We start from the raw sequence: 9423 nt of genomic DNA on the forward strand, positions 1-9423 counted from the left end.
CGCGCTACGGCGGCCGGGGCATGGCGGCCATGGGCGGGTGGCGGCGGCGGGGCCGGGCGGCGGCGGAGGACGAGGAGGGCAGCGCGGTGCTGCGAAGGCTGCGGGAGGCGCGGTGAGAGCCCGGCCCCGGCCCCGGCCCCGCGGCCCCCGGTGCCGCCGCCCGCGCTGACCCGCGCTCTCCCCGCAGGGACGATCTGCTGAGCTCCGGCTTCTGGGCCGCGAGCGCCGGTGCGTGCGGGGCGGGGGGGGAACGGGCCATGGCCCGCGCCGCACCGGGTCTGACGCCTTTCTCCGTGCCCGCAGGAGCCGTGCGGGAGCCGCTGGGGCGCAGCGCGGAGCCGCCCGCCCGCTGCGTGTGCTACGGGCTGGGCCGGTTCGGAGCGTGCCCCGCGGCCCGGTACCAACTGGCGTTCCTGCTGCTGCTGCTGGAGGAGCTGCGGGTAGGGCTCCGGTACCGGCGTGGGGGGAACCAGCGATCGGGGGGCCCTGCTCACGCCGCCCCTCTCCCCGCAGGTGCCCCCCGGGCAGTGCTCGCTCTTCGACCCCGTATTTTCCCCGCGGGAGGCGGCTGCTCTGCGGCAGCTCGGGATGAGGCTGCTCCCCGAGAACGAGGTGAGCGGGGCCCGGCGGGGCTCGGGGGTTGTTACCGTCTGTGCTGCGCTGCTGGAGAGCGGCTGTAGCGTTGTTGTACCCGCAGGAGGGGAAACACGACGTTGAGGGATCAGCCACGGTGTTCTACATGGTGCACTGCGGGAAGGCCCTGTACAACAACCTGCTGTGGAGGAACTGGTCTGCAGAGGCCCTGTCCAAAATGGTCATCATCGGGAACAGCTTCCGAGGGATGGAGGAGCGGTGGGTGCACCTGCAGGAGGGGGGACGAGGCCTCTAGCGCTGCCTTTCTTCCTTTACGCTGTTGTTTCTGACACTGATTTCCATCTTCTGCTCCCTTTCTTGCTGTCTGGTTTGCAGCCATCAGCCACCTCCTCTGTCCCCCACACTGATGTACAATGGCTGTCTGAATTCAGAGTGTTGTCTAATGCTACCTTCTGTCATTCCAGGCTGTTGTCAAGAGTATTGGAGAGAGATTATTCTTATATAGCAAAGGTAAGGGACCCTAGTTTGTTAACATCATGGTTTTGTGTTGAAAGTGTCTTTTATTAAGGGAGTTAACTGCACATGGGAGAGGGTGGGTATTTTTAAGCCTTGTTTCCTGGCTGCCACAATATAAAAATGAATCACTTCAGACTCACTCTTACCTGCAGAATGCACTGCACATGGGTTGAGCTTAACGTAACACCAGCCTCAGCTTCACTGACTCTTAACTGGACTTCTCTGACAAGTTCTTCTCCATCACACGTAACTCTTTCCCCAAATGCTCTCCAGGTTTTGAAAGCGACAGAGGAAGCAGCACTCCCCACTCACCCTCGCTACCTGGACACCTTCAACGACACCTCCATCCACTGGTTCCCCCTCCAAAAACTCCAGCAGATCTCCCCAGAGGTCTGGGACTTCCTGGAGGAGCCAATGTACCAAGACTGCGAGGACTTGGAGATCATCAGGAGGGAGGATGGAGCTGAGCGGTGTTGCTCTGCTGCCGCTAAGGCCTGAGCCCCTGGGGCCATGGCTCTGCACATGGCAGCTTTGCAGCAAGGCTCAAGCATGGACGTGGTGGTGTGCTCTGCCATTAAGTGGCAGCACCCGAACCATGTGCACAAGGGGACAGTTTGTATCTTATTTAATAAAAGGTAAAGCTGTGCTTTCAGTTATCTCAATGACAGCACATTAATTTAATTAAAACCCACCTCTCACAGGGCAGCAGCACATGGTCTCTGATCTGCTGGGAAAAGGTCCCCTGACGTTCCAGCTCTGGGCTAATGGACAGAGGGGTCCCAGCCCCCATGGGTGGGCACCAGGCTGAGGGAGCCACCAGCACAGCCAGAGAGCAGTGGGATGTGTCCTTGGCCAAGAGGGACAGTAACTTGCTGCCAGAGCAGTGCAGCAGGCACTCTGTCACTGGAGCCCTTGGGGACTGGTCCAGACCAGTCCTCACTCCTGTGCTGTGGGAGCAGAGAATCAGTGCCCACGGTCCCTTCAACACGCTGTCACCAGTGGCAGTTACACAAGCACTGAAACACTTGTTCCTCCTGTCATGCCAACTCCCACGTGTCATTTCATCTCCTGACACTACCTCAGCAGCTCTTCTAGGAAAAAAGTCCTGGCACACAGCTACAGCTTCAGTCTATTTATGAAGCTCTCTCTTCTTTATTCCAAGAAATTCGCACCAAAAACATCCACAAGCTGGTCTGGGCAGTCCAAAGCAGGGCCTCACTTGGCCATGTCAATGAGGCTCTGGAGGGAGGTGGGCACCCACGTCTTCTCCCCCTGCACGAACACAACGCCCCTGTCGATGTAGATGACAATGCGGCCGAAGGTGTAGAGCTGCTTCCCTTCGTGCCGCTTCCCGATCACGGGCATGAACACGATGTTGTGCTCCTCTGCCTTAGTCTGAATGAGGTCCTTGAAGTTCATGGGCACGGAGCTGGCGGCCACGCCGATGCCGCGCTGGGCCATGTTCTCGGCCTCCCGCCGCTCCTGCATGGCCTCATACTGGAAGTCCTTCCTCCGCTCGGTGTGAGTCAGGTATGCGATGTTCTCCCTTGCGCCCGGCTGCATGTACCCGCCTGGGGGGAGAGACAGAACAGGTGAGAACAAGGTCCCAGTCCCTTCCCAGCACAAGGTCTGGGTAAATTCCAGTTCAGGACACACAAAGTCATAGAATCACAGCAGTACAGACTTGTTTAGGTGGAAGGGACCTTAAAAGCTCATCCAGTTCCACCCCCTGAAACAGGCAGGGACCCCTTCCACTAGAGCAGCTTGCTCCAAGTCCCATCCAACCTGGCCTTGAACACTGCCAGGGATGGGGCAGCCACAGCTTCTCTGGGCACCCTGTGCCAGCGCCTCAGCACCCTCACAGGGAAGAGCTTCTGCCTAAGAGCTCATCTCAGTCTCCCCTGTGTCAGTTTAAAACCATTCCCATTCACCTTATCCCATTTCTCAATAGGTGAATTCCTCTTTAAGCAACACTTGCCCATAGTATCATTCTGCATGGCCACTGCACCCAGGAGCTGCTACAATACTGTCTAAACACAGGCTCACAAGAACCAGGCATCGTAGTGCTGCCATCACCACAAGCCACCTACCGACACTGGAGGAAACAGCTCGGTTCATGATATCAAGAGCTTCATTAAATTTGTCTTTGATGGATGGATGTGCCAACACTTGGTCTGAGAACATGGACTTCCAACCCAGGTACCACTTTGTAATCTCTTCATAATTGGGGCTGTTACTCAGCCAAGAGCACAGCACCTGCAAAACAATGCGACAGATGAATGTAGAAGGACTGGTACATTGATGGAAGAGAGTCCTGACTGCCACTTGGGTTATTACTGAGCTTTCAGTGAGAGAGGACTCTGTCTTAGGACCCAGTCTGTTCTGATGTATATGGAGCTATGAGTGGAAATCACCTCAGTAACTAGTGGCAGTTAAAGCATTTCAGCACTGGAGCAGCAATTTCTAGGCAGAAGTCACTAAAACACAGGTAATCAGGCATGTTCCCTCGGCCCCCACAGCCTCTCACCTGCAGCCACTTTGGGAAGAAGTGTTTCTCCAGCAGCCCAACAAGACTGGAGACAGAAATCATCCCTTCCCAGTCAATTACCCAGTAGAAGGCATCCATGTGCTGCTGGTGGGGGTTTATGATGAGCTCGTTCAAACACATCCCTGGGAAAAGGGGGAGAATTAGAAAAGAACGTGACTCAGTTTTGTCAGGGCCCTGCCCTACTTCACCAGCAACACACGTGGCTTGAGGAACACCTGTACTGCCCTAAGGGACACCTGGGGTCTTTAAACTGTCTGGCAGATCCCTGCCACCACAACAGCACACCGCCAGTTCCAGCCATTGCAATTTGCTGCCAGAACTGAGAAACTTCATAATATTATTTGAGGTAACACCACAGCCAGGTTAACATGTGCCTTTCTGAGGTACGAGAGGAAGGTGGCAACCAGCACATGCCAGGATTGCAGGGCTGTTTGCCTCCTCTCACCTAGTTTAGGCACGATGTTTTTGACCATGAAAGCCTCCCATGACCCAGGAGTGAACACATCCTTCCAGGGCTGCAGGATAAGTTTGGCAGAGGAGTCACTGGGATGCCACTTCTGCAGTGCATTGGCCAGCTTGTTCCTGATGGGGGAATACAGCGGCTCCAGTCGTGCCTGCATCAGGGGGAGCCAGGGGTGGATCCACGAATGGATTGGGACTGTGTCTGTCAAAGGATTCCAGCTTTCAACCTTGAAGATTAAAATAAGTCCATCTGTTAGCATTATATCTGGCCAGTTGCAAAGAGTCACAAAGGAACCCCTAAGCCCCCAGTGCAGAGGCAGCAAATCGGGATCTTAAAAGCTCTACTTGACTGAATTCAAACTCTAGTTCAGAGCACAGCTTCACTCTAACGCAGCCTTCTTGCCTCACCTCCTTCTGAAGCTTGGGGAAGATGAGCTGATCCAGAATGTTATCCAGTATCCAGACAGGAACAACATTCACCCAGCCATCCAAGAAATCCACCATCGACCCGCAGTTCCGCGGCTGCCACCGCGCCACGATGTTCCTGACATATGGCATCCAGATTTCCCACATCAGTCTGGGGGGGAACATCCAAACAGATCAAAGTTAAGCTTAAAGCTATAGCCCTGGGGCTAAATAAACCAAATGGTAACTGCCATTTCAAAGCTACTTCCTTTTATACAGCTGACAGCTGGACTTTAACAGGCCCATCAGGAGAATCATCTGGAAAGCACACTTATATCTGTGCTTCTCCATCCCCGAGGAAGCAGCACTTGCAGATGCTGCACAAAGTAAAACCCTTTTGCTCTTTACCTGTGAAAAGCATCTGTCGACAGGTCCTGCCCACCGTGTGACAACAGCTGGTCGTTTTCCAGGAGGCTCTTCCACTTGGCTATGATCTCTGTGCCATATGTGCAGTCCTGGAAATGAGAAGGCATGAGTGGCCTTTATCCTCTGCCGTTCATTTCAGCTGGTATCTACAAGGAGCAAGCAGGCTGATGGTACACTTGGCTCCAGCTCTCTCACCTGCCCAGAGCCAAGCCAGGAGCTTGCTGCTGTGATTAGTAAAGCCTCAGGAGAGGAAAATCCCACTCTGTGGATTTAATGGACCTCCAGGAGGAGAAGAGTCTGAACTGGTTCAGGTGTATAGAGAGAACCCAGATCTCACCTATCACAGTCTAAACAGCATTAAGAATAGACAGTGTGTACCCGACTGCCTGAAAGACAGACCTCCTGCTTCTGCTAATAACCAAGAATGAGAGGCTTGGCTTTCATCTGCTTTTTATTCCCAACACCCATGAAAGGGATTGATATTAACCTTAGAAGCTCCTAAATTGTAAGCCACTTCACAGAAAAGCAACCATCAGTTGTAGCAAAGGCCTGACAGCGGGTGCAGAGTAGAGTTTTGGTTTGATTTCTTTCTCTTCAGATTGATCAGGAATTTGGGACAAGAAGGAGGGGAGTCAAGGTAATAAAGACCACTTAAACCATCAAGAAAGAACTGCAGATGAGTCAAACTCATACAGACCTTGAGGGGATCCCAGTTCTTGAAGTAATCCTTCATGAGAGGATAGACTATTGCCACTGCCAGGTCTACCCTGTCGGACATTCTGTACTCCTCGTAGTACTTGTCTTGCAGCGTCTCAAAGATCTTTGCACACTCATCCAGCGTCAAGGGATTTTCACAGCTGGGCTGCATCCGTCTCTCACACTCCTCCACCATCTCCAGCACCTTGCTGAGGTTGCTGATTGCCTTCTCCTCGTGTGAGAGAACTTCAGATATCTTCTGTATCTCATGGGTCAGGTTCACAACCATGTCCCTCTCGAACTGCAGCTGCCGATCGTTCTGGATGATCTCCTGCTCCGTGATGTCAATGAGGAGCTGCAAGTTGTGCTCCAGCTCGGGCAAGGCAAAGCCCTGGGGCTTGAAGTCTTTGCCCAGTGGCAGCTGAGGGCTGTCATCTGGGATATTGTGCTTGTGGCTGATCTGACTGTAGCTGTAATAAACCTTCTGCTCCCGGCCCGTCATGTCTATAACCTGCCACAAACAAGAACAAACGTGTCTTTAAAATAACTCCATAAAAAAAAAAAAAAGAAAGGAGCAAATCCCTGGTTCCAGGCTGAAAACCAGAGATTTCCAAGTACTTTAATACTCTGGGAGGCTATTAATACCCACTGGTATTCCAAATGAGGCAACTGGGATTGCCTCTGTCAAGGCCTACTCCCTAGTAGGATGAATAAGAAACAATCTGAATCAGAGCTGGAAGAGCCTCCTCTTCTGATCTCAGTCCTGAGTAATTCTACAAGCAGTGATGACACAAGCTGTGCCTCATTTGTTACTGCACAGGAGTCTCAGGTACTTTTATACTTTTAAGATGCATTAATTTTAGATGAGCAATTTTATTAAGTGCACAGGAGACAAATCCCTCCCTGTCCCTTCCAGGTAGAAGATGGGTGCCAGTAAGGACAACTGTGCTTTATCTATGACAGATGTGAAACAATTCAACTTAACTTGCAATTAACAACCAAACAACCCACATTTGAGTTAATTTGCATTTTAGCAAGGCCAAAGACCTTGCTTAAAAGCAAACCCAATGTCCCAGGTGACGCAGTGGTCTATTACATGATTCAGTGATGAGTTCAAGGCTGCAGCCAGACAGTTCTTAACGTAGCTTCTCCCCATGACTTGAAACCACTCACAGTGCCACAGTGGACAAACTGCTCCCCGGGGCGCCCCATGTCCGGTTATCAACCTTACCTTGACTTGAGACAGCTCCTTCTGAGGGGTTGAAAGCTGCTTGTTGATCCTGCCCTTGGCTTTCAGTTCTTCTACTGTCTTATAGCTGTATTTGGGCTTCTTCTTGCCTCCACTGGGATCCTTCCGCCACTGGCTGAGCTCCTTTTGATATTCCTACACAAGAACAAAGAGGAGTTGTGGTTCCTGCTCTTTGCCATGTCCCAGATTTGCCTCTATTTTCCACAGAAAAATAACCCATGAGATGCATGAAGAATGCTGCACAGCAAAACCAAAGCAGTAAAGCTCAGCAACAGCGACCCTGTTCACAGGGCTGGCAGCGGGCTTCTGATCTGCTTTCTTTTCTTTAATCCAAAGATGACAAAGACTGTTTACCTGGGGGACTCTTTGAAGATGGGGTTCTGGCAAGATACTGCAATAACGTGAGCCAGAAACAACAAAGAACATCACAGTGACAAGAAAACATGTCTGAATGCAGTCAATGTACTACATCTTTAGCTTCTCATCTCAAATGAGCTCCAACAGTTTTCTCTGACACAGAAGCTAATAATTAGAACTACACTTTGTGCATACGACATGACAGAGAAGCAGACAGACCAAGAACTGTACAAATACCTCTTCAGCTTCTTCTTCCGAGTCCACAACAGGGAAGTCCTGCAGGGACTGGCTGGTCCTCTCCGAGCCATATGCTCCCACAGCTCCTTTGCCTTTCCTCTGCTTGGCCTCGATGGGGTTGATAATACCTGCGATGAGGGAGTCAGGTCAGAGTTACTGAGAGAGCACAGCAATATCTTTTCTACCCTAAGTTATCAAACCAGCACAAACACCAGAGCATCCTGCCTCTGGCTAACTACAGTCTCCTTTCCCACTCCACTGATTTAGTGGCTATCAAATCACTTAATTCCCGCACACACTAAATAAACCAAAGCAAGTTATTATTCACACCTGCATTTCATTGCTTTTTATTCTATCACATAAAATAACATCTTTTCTGTTGACTTCCTTTGCAATTTACCTCCTTTTTTCCTTGTGCTCTTGCAAAGCAACAAGAGCATAAAATTGGCCTCTGGTAACTCAAACACAGCTGAGGGTTATCATGAGGACCCAGATCACTTGCAAAAGATGCAAGTGAAGGAGGAAGGTGTAAGCCCCCTGGAGATGGCAGAATCCAGTCTCTTCCCCGAATCACCAGTTAACAATGCACCCCACACCCAATCACAGTACCTTGAGCATTCTTCCCAAGACCTCTTCCAGGGACATAACCCATCTTCTGGAGCAGCTTTTGCCCAATTCCCTTTGTGTGTCTCTCCCAGCTGCCAAAGTCCACAAAAGACTTTGTTCCCCCTCCAAAGCCTTTCTGACTGGGCTTGAAGTTGCCACCCTGTTAGAAGAGACAAAAACCCACCACACAACATTGAGGTTTTTAATCTACAACATGCTTAGGCTGGTTACCCTGTTCTGTGAGATAAGAAAAGAAGGCCTTTGGAAGGCTGTAAACCCGGAGCATGCTTCTACTTTAACCTCAGCTGACCAAAGGCAACACTAAAGAAGATAAAAGGACCTGAGAACACACAACAATATATCAGAATAGCTACCAAAGGCAGAAAGAATGGCTCCCCAGGCAGCACACTGCCACACAGGGCTCTATGGGTTTGATGACTTCTTCCTTTCCTCAGTGCCCCACTGCTGCCCAGCAGGTCTGACTCCAGCCCCAGCCGCGCTGAGCACAGCACACAGACCCGAAGCCTGCCCCGTAACTCACCGTTTTTAACTTCTTCGACACAAACTCCTTCGGGATTTCCTCCTGCTTCACCGGCTTCTCGTCCTCATCCGAGTCCTCCTCGGATGCCTCCTCCGCCGCCGCCTTCTTCAGCCCCGCGCTGATGAAGTTCACGGGGGCCGAGTAATCCCTGGAGCTGCACCGGAACAACAGCCACGAGTGACTCCTGCTCCAGCGGAGCAGTGCGAGCTCCTGCAGAGAGCCGGGAGCTACTGCGCCTCAACCCCCTCCCCTCCGAGCAGCACGTTATCAACCGGAGAGCGCTTCATCGCCGCTCCAGCGGGCATTAACCATTTCCCCACCCCGACAGGCAGCAAGCAAAGCCCCCCACCCCCGGCCCAGGTGGGAGCGCGTTGACAGCCCCCAAACCCCCACGGCGCAGGGCCGCGGCCCGAGTCCCCCCCCCCCCCTCCGCCGGTACGAGCGGGGCCGCCCGGCCGGGAGGTGCCGGCCCGTCCCGAGGCCCCTGCCGCGCCGCCGCCCGCACCGCTTGCCGCCGAAGCTGGGCCGCTCCTCGTCCGAGTCGCGCTCGGCCCACACGCCGTAGGTGGCCTCCTCCTTGGTCTGCCGGTGGCGCTGCCGGTGCGGGTTGAACTCGTTCTGCAGGTCCCAGTCCGACACCTCGAAGCTCTCCATCTCCACGCCATCCTCCCCGTCCGTGCCGTACAGGTGCGACATCGACATGGCCCCGAGGACCGGACCGGACCCGCACAGCACCGGACCCGCACCGCCGGCGGAAATGAACCGGCACCGCCCGGAAGCCGCGCC

General features: G+C 53.0%; 2 protein-coding genes across 2 annotated transcripts; one reads left to right on the forward strand and one right to left on the reverse strand.

Moving 5' to 3' along the window:
• Positions 1 to 20: 20 nt before the first annotated feature.
• Positions 21 to 1657, forward strand: SRRD (SRR1 domain containing). The gene is made up of 7 exons (XM_057412424.1): positions 21 to 112; positions 188 to 228; positions 304 to 440; positions 514 to 612; positions 698 to 852; positions 1059 to 1104; positions 1384 to 1657. Exons 1-7 carry the CDS (start codon positions 21 to 23, stop codon positions 1606 to 1608), a joined length of 795 nt encoding a protein of 264 aa, XP_057268407.1. The 3' UTR covers positions 1609 to 1657.
• Positions 1658 to 2227: 570 nt separating this feature from the next.
• On the reverse strand, positions 2228 to 9340 carry TFIP11 (tuftelin interacting protein 11). Its single transcript, XM_057413283.1, has 12 exons — positions 9143 to 9340; positions 8638 to 8791; positions 8100 to 8256; positions 7491 to 7618; positions 6879 to 7031; positions 5649 to 6158; positions 4934 to 5040; positions 4529 to 4697; positions 4104 to 4347; positions 3638 to 3780; positions 3201 to 3366; positions 2228 to 2681 (listed from the first exon to the last, which is right to left on the reverse strand). Exons 1-12 carry the CDS (start codon positions 9337 to 9339, stop codon positions 2326 to 2328), a joined length of 2484 nt encoding a protein of 827 aa, XP_057269266.1. The 5' UTR covers position 9340; the 3' UTR covers positions 2228 to 2325.
• Between the last annotated feature and the right edge of the window lie 83 nt (positions 9341 to 9423).

This window comes from Pezoporus wallicus, unplaced genomic scaffold, assembly GCF_028554395.1.
Source record: "Pezoporus wallicus isolate ANWC-B61680 ecotype Strahan unplaced genomic scaffold, APGP_CSIRO_Pwel_v1 contig_13850, whole genome shotgun sequence".
Taxonomy (NCBI): domain Eukaryota; kingdom Metazoa; phylum Chordata; class Aves; order Psittaciformes; family Psittacidae; genus Pezoporus; species Pezoporus wallicus.

Coding starts and splice junctions, on each gene's coding strand:
- SRRD (XM_057412424.1), top strand. CDS start 21: ATGGCGGCCATGGGCGGGTGGCGGCGGCGGGGCCGGGCGGCGGCGGAG. Junction 113..187: donor CGAAGGCTGCGGGAGGCGCG/GTGAGAGCCCGG, acceptor CTCTCCCCGCAG/GGACGATCTGCTGAGCTCCG. Junction 441..513: donor TGCTGCTGGAGGAGCTGCGG/GTAGGGCTCCGG, acceptor CTCTCCCCGCAG/GTGCCCCCCGGGCAGTGCTC.
- TFIP11 (XM_057413283.1), bottom strand. CDS start 9,339: ATGTCGATGTCGCACCTGTACGGCACGGACGGGGAGGATGGCGTGGAG. Junction 6,159..6,878: donor AGGAGCTGTCTCAAGTCAAG/GTAAGGTTGATA, acceptor TGTTTGTGGCAG/GTTATAGACATGACGGGCCG. Junction 3,367..3,637: donor TCTTCCCAAAGTGGCTGCAG/GTGAGAGGCTGT, acceptor ATTGTTTTGCAG/GTGCTGTGCTCTTGGCTGAG.